General features: G+C 46.3%; 1 protein-coding gene across 1 annotated transcript; it reads right to left on the bottom strand.

The window, feature by feature from the left end:
- Positions 1–1,095: 1,095 nt before the first annotated feature.
- On the bottom strand, positions 1,096–3,826 carry PAQR9 (progestin and adipoQ receptor family member 9). The gene is made up of 2 exons (XM_007446946.1): positions 3,704–3,826; positions 1,096–3,347 (listed from the first exon to the last, which is right to left on the bottom strand). Exon 2 carries the CDS (start codon positions 3,193–3,195, stop codon positions 2,062–2,064), a length of 1,134 nt encoding a protein of 377 aa, XP_007447008.1. The 5' UTR covers positions 3,196–3,347; positions 3,704–3,826; the 3' UTR covers positions 1,096–2,061.
- Positions 3,827–11,185: the final 7,359 nt, after the last annotated feature.

Raw genomic sequence — 11,185 nt, 5'->3', positions numbered from 1 at the left:
GCAAATAGCCTGATTTCCACAATTGTCCTTGAATGCATGTACTGAATTAAGTTACAGCTGAGGATTAACATCCGTGGCAGGCACAGCTCTCAGTCTCTGTAACCTAACAGGAATCTCCTTGCACTTTGCCAAACATGAGACACTGACACCCATCAGCAAATGTGCAAAGTGTATTTACAGCCTGCCTTAAGAGGTCTCCTAAGTTAAATATAGACATATATAAAGTTAACTTCCGTGTGCAATTAACACACAAGGATACCGGTTCCTCCAGGGAATTGTGCCGAGCCTCTCTGTTTACAAGTACAGTAGTGATTAAAAGCATAAACAAAAAGAGCAATCTTGGCAGGACCACCAGCCTACCAGTGCTGAGGTAAGTGTTCATCTACCTTCTGTGCTTGATCTAAATTATACCATGAAGTCAAGACTTCCCCATTCAATGACTTATCTGGCTCTTCACCCAAAGGACTTGTCAAGAAGTGTGATAAGTATTTAAATAAGCCACCTCAGTGGTTTGTGTTAGTCTAGAGTTGCTATCTCAAGTCCAGGATAACGTTTATGAGAAATGTCTTAAGTAACACTGGCCAATGTGGCTGTCAGATAGGATCTCAGGAGCGTGTTTCCCTAATTTTTCAACGATTTAGGGTGACCGCCGTTCATTTCCATAGTCTGGATCCAAATGAGAATTCAGTGCTTAACTAGGCAAAGGTCATCTTATTTAACTCAAAATTTTCAGCTATAACTCAAGTAACATACTCCTGACTTTCATATTGCAACTGCCATATTTACTCCTGAATACTACGATTTTAATTTTAAGCAAGGCTAGACGGGCTTAGTCTAGAACAGTGTACTTTCACCTTCCCCGATGGCAGCATGAGGAACCACAGCCTCATTAGTGGGCTGATTTCTTCTGCTTGTAAGAGAAGCCAAATGCTCTGCATGTCCTAGGAAGCCACTACTGGTCCTACCAAAAACTTACAACCCATACCATCTTCCTTCCCTCCTGAACAGAATGTTAAACCTTGATTTGCAATAAAGTAAGAAAAGCTTACACCTACTGCTCTCCCTATGCAAAAAACTATGTTTGAGGACCAGTCATTTGGGCATTGCTTCAAAAGGCACATTTATTCCAGTGGCAATTTGAATCAGTAGAGAAAGAGAGAATAAGATTAAAAACAAAACCAAAAAACAGGATGGGTTTTGTGGAATACATAAGTAAATAGCAATCTGGGACCTATACAAACCACTTAGCTCCTTCCCAATAGTTTAACCAGGGTCCCTAAGGTAGAATAATTCACAGTTGTATCATGACACACACAGGCCTTCAAAAAATACTGTTTAAAAAAGTAGCTGAGAACTCTCAAGCAAGCAGCTTGCCCTGATGTCCAGTTCAAGTATATGCAATGCAGAAGAGCTGCAAGATTCAAAACTACATGACAAAGAAAATTCAGTGCAGATCACAGGCTTTGATAAATTATGAAAAATCATTGTATATATTACTATTTAACTAACATCTAAGAAACATTTTGAAATAATTAACGTGTGTTCACATTCCATGCATTTTCTAGCAGGTTAAAGCCTGGGTTAGGGTCTCTGTGCTCTTTTCCTACAAAGCTCTATTCTTTGACAAATCCAAGCATTCCTCACACCGAAACGGAAGTACCCAGGGATTCTGTCTACTTACCCTCTTTACTGCATGCCTGACCTCACAAGGGCTGCTCATTATTACCTCCGGCAGAGAAGACGACTGGAAGACCGAACTGGTTGGGGTTTTATGTGGGGTTCTATTCGCTGCCTTAGAGGAATCCCTGGATGTCACAGACACCACCTGCATTTTTTCCAGGGGCAAGAACCAGCCGCCCTCTCCCTCCTGCTTGCCCCACCTCCCTCTTCCAAAGCCCTAAATGCACTGAGACCCCCTTGTCGCACTGAACTTTTCCCCTGTGGTTTTGCAGCACCCTCCTCGAGCAAAGAAGGAAACACAACAAAACTTGAAAACAAACCAACAACAGAAACTTCAAACAAACAGGTGAGCGAGCCGGCAACCTCCTCTAAGGCGGAGGCTCACTTTTTACTGCAGAATTCGGTGTTGCTGAGGAACTTCTTGATGACCAGCCCCAGGCAGACAACCAGCAACAACATGTAGCCCACGGTGCCAGAGAAGGTGGGCGCGTCCGGTGGCGCCTTAAGGAACTGGCGCAGGCCCTCCTCCACGTAGTACACCTGGTCGTAGATGCTGAGGAAAGTGAAGATGTGGAAGAGCTGGTGGCTGTGGCCGATGATGTCGAAGAGGCCCGGCTGGATGCGCTCGGGGATCTTGCTCACGTTGAAGAAGGCGGCCACCACCAGCCAGAAGTAGCGGCGGTAGAAGTGCACGAAGAGCGTGGGGTTCTCGCCCCGCAGGTCAAAGAGCCAGCTCTCGAGCATGATGGGGCAGGCCATGCTCAGGGGCATGACGAAGACGAAGGTGCGCAGCGCGAACGGATAAGAGCACCAGTCGGTGCGGCTCTTGCAGCAGGCCACGGTGCAGGCCACGGCCAGCAGGAAGGCCACGGGCAGCACGAGCGCGCGGTAGGCGGCAATGAGGCCCGTGCAGTCCACGTGCCAGCCCAGGCGCTGCTGCACGTACGGGGTCATCACCCTGGCGTCCAACAAGCTCAGGCCGGGCAGCAGGTAGTAGTAGTAGGCCACAGTGCTGCCAAAGCCGTAGTAGCTGATGGACGCGTAGTCCAGGTAGAAGAAGGCTGCGCGCAGGCGCAGCGACAGGCAGCTGAACACGTGCGCCGTGCAGCTCATGGCGAAGGTCAGCAGCACGCCCGAAGCGTAGCACCACAGCGGCAGTAGCCACGGATGGTGGAAGGGCACGTCGCGGCCGCTCAGGAAGAACAGGCGGCAGAACTTGCTCAGGAACAGCAGCAGTGGGATGAAGTGCGTCCAGAAGTTCAGCGTCTCGTTGGTAGGCTTCAGCACCGAGGCTAGGCACTCCTGCGCCGTGCACGGCAGCCGCCGGTAGCCCGACAGGATGAAGCACTCCACAAAGTCGTCAGGCACCTCGTCCCAGCGCAGCAGCGGCTTGGCGGAGGCCGGAGGGTCCCCGGAGGGTGAGGGGTGGGGGCGCGAGGCAGCCTCCGAAGCCGCCGCGGTCGTGCCGGGCGGGCCCTTTGTGCCCGCGCTCCGGGGCTGCAGGCGCCGCGGCATGGTGCCCGGGGCTTGGCTAGGGCGCGCACAGGCGACCTCTGGCGCCGGCTCCGGCGCGCTCGCCAGTCCCCGCCGGCTGCCGTCGGAGCCTTTGTGCACGCGCCGGGGGCGTCGCTGCAGGTTCACGAGAAGACCTGAGCCTCGGAGCAGCCCTTCCTAAAAATTAAATAAATAAAAATAGTCATCGATTTCGCAGCCGCGTAGCGACCGGTAGGAGCGCACGGGGCTCGGCGGCCCCTTCCCCAGGCTCCCTGCTACCGGCTCTCGGCCGCCCGCGCTGCTGCAGCGGCGGTGGCGGCGCAGCTGACGGCGGCGCTGCTGCGGTGACTGGGCATCGCGCGGTGCGGGCGCAGCAGCAGCCGCCCCCGGCGCGGGAGGCGGGGATGTGGGAGCTGAGGCGCTGGAGGGAGGGAGGGACGGGCGCACTGGGGGAGGGCGGGGGCCTCTCTGGCTAGTGTTTCGCGGCGGCCTCGGGGGATAGAGTTGTCCCTGGGCTCGAGTTCCGTACCATCCCCCCTCCCTCGGGTCGTAGAAGCCCGAGCTGGCCCGTTAATGATTGATGCGGGGGACCAAAGGCTGCGCCCGCGACTCAGCAGCCCGCGCCGAGGGCGAGGGTCGGCGCGGAGATTCGAAACCCGACAGCCACGCGGGCGTTCGAGAGGACACTGGAGAGACGCGTTCGCTGGGGGCGGGGAGCTGCGGCCGCGGGGGGAGGGGAGAGGAGCGCAGCCGGCGCGCCTGAGCCGGGGCAGGGCGGAGGGATGCGCTGACAGTAATCTCCGGAGGGGGCGGGGGCGCTCCGGAAATCGGGGGCCTTTGAGGCCATGTCTGGATCGGGGCGTGTCATTGTCAGATACCTGGGACTGCTCCTCTCTTTCCGTGTGTGTGCGCGCGCCCGCGCGCGCGGTCCTCACTCTCAGCACCATATCAAGCATTAGTTTGTCTCCTTTCGTCTAGCGGACTTACTCAGGTGCGTCACTAACCTCCTTTCGTCCTTGCCCGGTCCAAACGAACGGTCCTCTAAACTGGCCTGTGGTCGCGCTCACCAGGCCTCGGGGGCCGCAGCTCACCCGTGCTCCTGTTCTTGTGTCTTTAACTAGGAATTTTGTTTGGAGCCCAAAGTCCTACAACTCAGAGCGGGCTGCTCAAACTCCACGTTTTAATGAAAATTTTCAGGTAAAGATCAGGCGATTCAGAAAGCCTGTGACGATCTGAGGAATTTATTAAGAAGGGGTTCCCAAGCAGAGCTGCGCCTGAGTCAAAGGCTGATCATAAGTGGGGGCCGTTGATGACGGAGGACTAAAGGGAGGAGGTGCGTTCTAGCCCTAACTGAAAAGAGAACGGAGACGAATTCGTAGAGACTCGGAGGGGTGGCTTGGAAAAAGCTTATGCATAATTTAGCAGAAGTACCTGGCAGGCTAAGTTGGGTGGCTGGAGCCCAGAAGAAAGGAAGACTAAAGAATGGAAAACAGTTGTGATGCATTGCGCTGTGAAAATATGCCCGTAAGCCTTGTGAAAAGAGGGGCTAAAAAACCTGCCTCCTGTAAAATGTTTATCATTTCACGGAAGTTTCTCTTAGTGATGCCTTGGGGATGTGACTGAGTCTGACTTGCATCACTGACCTGCTGTATAGTGTCATGGCAACAAGGGCTAACCTTTAAGGAACCAGGCACTGTTCTAAGTGCTTTACAGTTTAAAATTTTTTTAGGTATTATTATTTTTCCCATTTTGCAGGTAAGGAAGTGGAAGCACCACAACGGTGAATAATATGCCCAATTGGCAGAAGGGGGATTTGAACCCAGCAAGCTGCTTCTGGATCTTGTGTACTTAAAGCAGAACATCCAACAACCTGATTTGCTCAGAAGAAACTAGTAGGGAAGGGTAGTCTGATTTGAGGAAAGCCTTTCATTTTCATTTTATAAGTGAAAGGCCACCTTCATCACTATAATAAATCCTGTAGGTACGTCACTTAGTGGTGGCTCAGAGGACTTAAGTTATGGATAAGAATTATTTATAACTAAGAAGCCATTCAGTATTGTAAATGTCTAAAATTACTTAAAGGTACTAGAAACAGTCCCTTTAGAAGTTTCCACCTTCTCTTTGAAAAAAGTGTTTTCCATTAATAACTGCTTTAGCAAACTCTTACACAACTAGACCAAAGGTACACTTGGGTCTTGAGCCTTTCTGAACTATCACAAATTCCTTAATGGATTTTAAATAAATGAGATTTTGCCGTAGTTACTTAACTAGTATTTTGTTTTGCCACTGTCTATAGCCTTGTTTTGTTTTGTTTTGTTTTCCGGTACGCGGGCCTCTCACTGTTGGGGCCTCTCCCGTTGCGGAGCACAGGCTCCGGACGTGCAGGCTCAGTGGCCATGGCTCACGGGCGCAGCCGCTCCGCGGCATGTGGGATCTTCCCGGACCGGGGCACGAACCCGTGTCCCCTGTATCGGCAGGCGGACTCTCAACCACTGCGCCACCATGGAAGCCCAGCCTTGTTGTTTTAAAGCAAAACCTAATTTCCTTTCACATCTGGACTAAGGATCCAGGCTAATTTGTAAAAGGGATTAAGATTCAGGCATTTATAAATCAAACCTGGGAATGATAAAACTGAATCCAGGGCAGACTGGAAAAAAAAATTTTGTTTTCTATTCTCTTTGTTACTTCACAAACAACCTGAGCTGTAGAAAAATGTTGATCTTATAATAAACCCCATATTTACCAACCTGTTAGTTGCATAATCAGCTCACTTACATAATCGGGAGAAATAATAGAAAGTTCACATCAAGTAAAATAATGGAATTGACTCTAAATGAAAGTGAAAAAACTCTGGCTAGATGGAATGACATTTATGACTAAGAGTGATGAGACTGGCTCTAATAAAAGATGGTGTTCTTTAAAACACTCAGTATTTTATAAAGTCAAAAGCTCTGTTGTAACATTCTTATGTCTTTCGGAAAGTCTTTGGGACCTTATGCTTTTCTCTTTTCTCACGCATCTCCCACCGCACATGAGGCACAAAATCAGCTGCTGCCTTGAAGTGGTGTTCCCGAAAGCTCTCCGATGCCAGCCAAGACAGGTGTCCTGGCTATACCTTGACAAAGCCAAGTAAAAAGGAACTAAGGAAACTGCAAAATTCACCTAACTTATTTAAAAAAAAAAACCCAAAAACTATGATTTTTCCTTAATTACTACCAATCTATAGAATTAATTTTTCTTAAGGTTTTTGAGATGCAAAACTGTGTTCCCCAAACCTTACAAAGGCTGGCTTTTGTAGTTTATTTTAACTCCAGTAAACTAACTGCCTCTTGTCAGTGAGAACCACGATTCCGTCCCCTGGGCTTGGCTAAACAGATAGAAGCAGCGGGCTGGCTGCCATTCCCTGAAGGTGCACTGGGAGATAAGGCATCTCTAAGGTAACCAGAACTACCAAGTTCCTGATAGAGAAGAGTCACCAGGTATTACATTGGAAAGCCAGTGCCAGCGTTTAGAGGCAGAAACCAGCTAGTTCTCCCAATTGAAATCTTGTCAAACCAAGGCTACAAATGTGTTTTTCGCAGTTCTGCGAAGGCTCTGTACATTTGGATGCTGAGGGGTCCGGGCTGCAAAATGCAGTCATAGGTAGGAATTGTAGCAAGCAGGACAAATGGCTTTTGCCCTTGTGGTTTGCTTTGGTGTTGTTCTTACAGACCAACTATAAGTTTATTTGTGTTTCTCTCTGCAGTAATAAGATGAAGCATATATAAAAATTCCCCAGCAAATGTGATGTCCTCTAATAAGGATGATAAGATATTTGTAAAGCCTGCAGAAAAACATATGCTATGGTATTTGTTAATACTACACCTGGTTTTGGAGGAAGTAATTTTTTCGCTAGTCTCATTTTTAGAAAATCAATCAACCAACCAAACGAAACCTACTATGGACCCAGTGCTTAAATGCACCCGTGACTCAGTATGAAGAGAATTCTATAAGGTTTGGTCCCTCTCCTTAGAATATACAGTCTGAGCAAAGTGCTTCCCTTTCCTCAAATTGAAAACAGTCGTAATATTATCATCCAAACTCTTCCATGCTGTTTGGGATTAAAATATACACACTACTATGTATAAAATAGATAACATGGGAAAGGGACGGTGGGAGGGAGACGCAAGAGGGAGGGGATATGGGGATATATGTATACATATAGCTGATTCACTTTGTTATACAGCAGAAACTAACACAACATTGTAAAGCAATTATACTCCAATAAAGACGTTTAAAAAAAGTAGATAACCAGCAAGGACCTACTGTATAGCACAGGGAACTATACTAAATATCTTGTAATATGTTGTATCTTCCAATATACCTATAATGGAAAAGAATCTAAAAAAGAAAAAATATATATATATATACATATATATATATATAACTGAATCACTTTGCTGTACACCTGAAACTAGCACAACATTGTGAATCAACTATATTTCAATACAAATTAAAAAAAACAAAAACAAACAATCACTTCCATGTCAGATGTGGTCACTACCAGATTATAGGGTCCCAGCTTCCTAATGGTGGAAAAGCTTCTGGCAGTGGCATCAGGTGTAACTATGGCAACTTTTTCAGGGCAAAGTGCAATCCAAAGCCTGGGTAGAGGGCTGAAAGTGAGAGAGAGAGTGGTGGGAGATTGAGTTCTTACCTGGCACCGTTCCTGCCTGGTTACTGACATGGTGGCAGGGTTCTCTCTCTCTTTTTTTTGGCTGCGCTGCAAGGCTGGTGGGATCTTAGTTCCCCGACCAGAGATTGAACCTGCGCCCTTGGCAGTGAAAGTGTGGAGTCCAAACCACTGGACCTCCAGGGAATTCCCAACAGGGGTCTCTTTTGAAGGAAAGCTAAGGGAGCCTTGTTGAGGGTGTTTTTGCCTTTTGAGGTTCTATGCTGGGAGTGACAATTCCATATGCCCCTCTCTCCACAAGTTCACCTGCTCTCTACCAGTGGTCTCCAGAGTGGGCTGCACAAGAAGACCGATTAAGGTGAAGAATAAGATGTCGCAACTGCTGTTTCAATAGAGCTCATCCTTCTGAATGTCCATACTCTGTGAAGGTTGTATAATACGCTTAATGTGGAACCCATGGAGGTAACTTACAAATAATACGTTGGGTCGTGGGGAGCATCTAAACGCTGGCAGGTAAAGGGCACACGATAGAAACTGTTTGACGACTTCTGCCCTGGAGTCCATTGCCCTTGTTTGTCCGGCCTGCTTCCATCCCCTGTCCCAGATCCAGGATGGACTCCTCTTTCCTGCCTCTCAGGTTGCTGGAAAGGGTGTTCCAGAGTCACCGTCTGTCCTCCTACAGTCCCTAGGCTCTGATTAGCCCTGCCCAAGCCTTCAGCCCCTCCCCCAGCTTTCCTGAGCTAATGCAATCTCCATTCTGGAGTTATTTCTCCCAATTCTGCCCTTTCTGTTTCCTGACTAGAGCCTGTATTGTCTTCCTGTAAAATCCTCGAATTTACATGTTACATTCACCCTAATTCAGAGTTATCCTTTGGGAAAGAGACTTTTTTGGTGGTGCCTTTGAGGTGGCTTCCATTCATTTAACTTTAGAAACAGTGATACAAGTGTGTAAGACAGATGACTGAGTGCCTGCTCCTCATTATTTAATTTATTTTTTTAAAAATAAATTTATTTATTTATTTTTGGCTGTGTTGGGTCTTCGTTTCTGTGCGAGGTCTTTCTCCAGTTGTGGCAAGTGGGGGCTACTCTTCATTGCAGTGCGCGGGGCCTCTCACTGTCGCGGCCTCTCTTGTTGCAGAGCACAAGCTCCAGACGCGCAGGCTCAGTAGTTGTGGCTCACGGGCCTAGCTTCTCCGCGGCATGTGGGATCTTCCCAGACCAGGGCTCGAACCCGTGTTCCCTGCGTTGGCAGGCGGACTCTCAACCACTGCGCCACCAGGGAAGCCCTGCTCCTCATTGTTTATTGACAGTTTTCCTTGAGACACAGTGCTTTGCACATAGTAAGTACTCAACACGTACTTGTGATTGGGGCAATTCTTTTCAGTACTGTAGTTCTTTAAAAGGTTAGACTCTTAGAATAGGCTTGTCCTGTAACCCTTTGGTCATCTACAGAGTTGGTCATCTAGTCCACCTCTCTTCCCATTTATCATACTTGTTTCAGTTTATTGATCATACACTGTATTCAGGTACTGGGATAGGCACTTTACCTATATTATCTCTAATTCTCAGAATACTCTTTGTAAGGTAAATCCACTTTCCTCATTTTCAGACAAGAAATCAGAGGCTGAGATGTGAAGCAGTTGGGTGGTAGAGCCAGAGTCAAACTATTAATTCCAAACTCCCCCCTCTTTCCTTTATGGGGCACTGTCCCCGGCAAGGCTATGGTGTAGCCAGCCTTGAGCATCTCCAGCAAAGGCACCTATTACCTCATATGGTCTCCCCTTCCATTTTAAGCATTTTAAATGGTTGTTGTTGGAGAACTTTGTAAATAATTAAATGAGCACAACTGATGAGAAAAAAGCCACTGTTGCATCTTGGCCTAAAGCTCAACCATAAGTGTCATTGAATGTGGTCACTGGTTGGATCTGGTTAGAAAGTCCCCGAAAAGAATGATGCCAAATAAGACATGTGTGCATGCAGTATGTGTCAGTTGCGTATTGATTATCCATGGCTGGAAGGTACATTTCATACAAAGAGCATTTTCCTGTAAACAATTAACATCTGTTGTTACCAGGGGGCTTGCCATACCCTCGATCTCTACAAAGAGGCAAATAGAAGATTCTGTGATTTCAGAGATGATCCTTGCATTTAGTACAATATTATTGACTACAGTGATTGATTAATACAGAAAGGAAAATATTCTGCTATGGTTTCATTTAGTTTTTTTCTTTTTAAAAATTAAAAAATAATGTTTATTTAGGCATAATTCACATGCAACATTATATTAGTTTCAGGTGCACAATGATTTGATATTTGTATCTGTTGTGAAATGGTCACCACAATAAGTCTAGTTAACATCCATCACCATACATAGTTACAAAAAACTTTTTTTTCTTGCATTGAGGACTTTTAAGATCTACTCTCTTGGCAACTTTCAAATATGTAATACAGCGTTATTAACTATAGTCACCATGCTGTACATTACATCCCCAGGACATTTATTTTTTTTAACTGGAAATTTGTACTTTTTGACCCCCTTCACTCATCTTGCCCACCCCCAGCCCCTGTATATGTTATTTTCTTCCTCTGTCTGACTTTTTTCACTAGCATAATGTCCTCAAGGTCCATCCATGTTGTCACAAATGGGAAGATTTCACTCTTTTTTATGGCAGAATTATATTCCATTGGTGTATCCATCTATCTATCTATCTATCTATCATCTATCTATCTATCTATCTATCTATCTATCTATCTATCTCTTCTTTATCCATTCATCCATCTATGGACACTTAGGTTGTTTCCATATCTTGGCTGTTAATAATGCTGGAATGAGCATGGAGGTGCAGATATCTTTTCAAATTAGCATTTCCAGTTTCTTTGTATAAATACTCAGGAGTAGAATTGCTGGATTGTATGGTAATTCTGCTTTTAATTTTTTGAGAAACCTCCATACTGTTTCCTCAGTGGGTGTACCAATTTACATTCCAATCAACAGTGCACAAGGGTTTCCTGTTTCCAGTACAGGTTATTTCTTACCTTTTTGATAATAGCCAGTTTAACAAGTGTGAGGTGGTATCTCAGTGTGGTTTTGACTTGCATTTCCCTGATGATTAGTGATGTTGAGCATCTTTTCATGTACTTGTACATCTAGCTTTTTAATGTAATGATTTTCTTTTTCTTTGAGGTACAATGTCTATTTGCTGAAAATATTTATCAACATAATTATCTTGGGACCAATCACAAAAGTAACTGAAGGTATCGTTTCTTACATATATTGATTTTTTAAAGAGTGTGATCTTACATTCACCTTGTGCCCCATTCATGTGAAAACCACAAGAA

The sequence above is a fragment of the Lipotes vexillifer genome, unplaced genomic scaffold (genome assembly GCF_000442215.2).
Source record: "Lipotes vexillifer unplaced genomic scaffold, Lipotes_vexillifer_v1.1 scaffold40, whole genome shotgun sequence".
Lineage (NCBI taxonomy): Eukaryota > Metazoa > Chordata > Mammalia > Artiodactyla > Lipotidae > Lipotes > Lipotes vexillifer.
The sequence above is the reverse complement of the archived record's forward strand: the minus strand, read 5'-3'. Positions and strand labels throughout refer to the sequence as shown.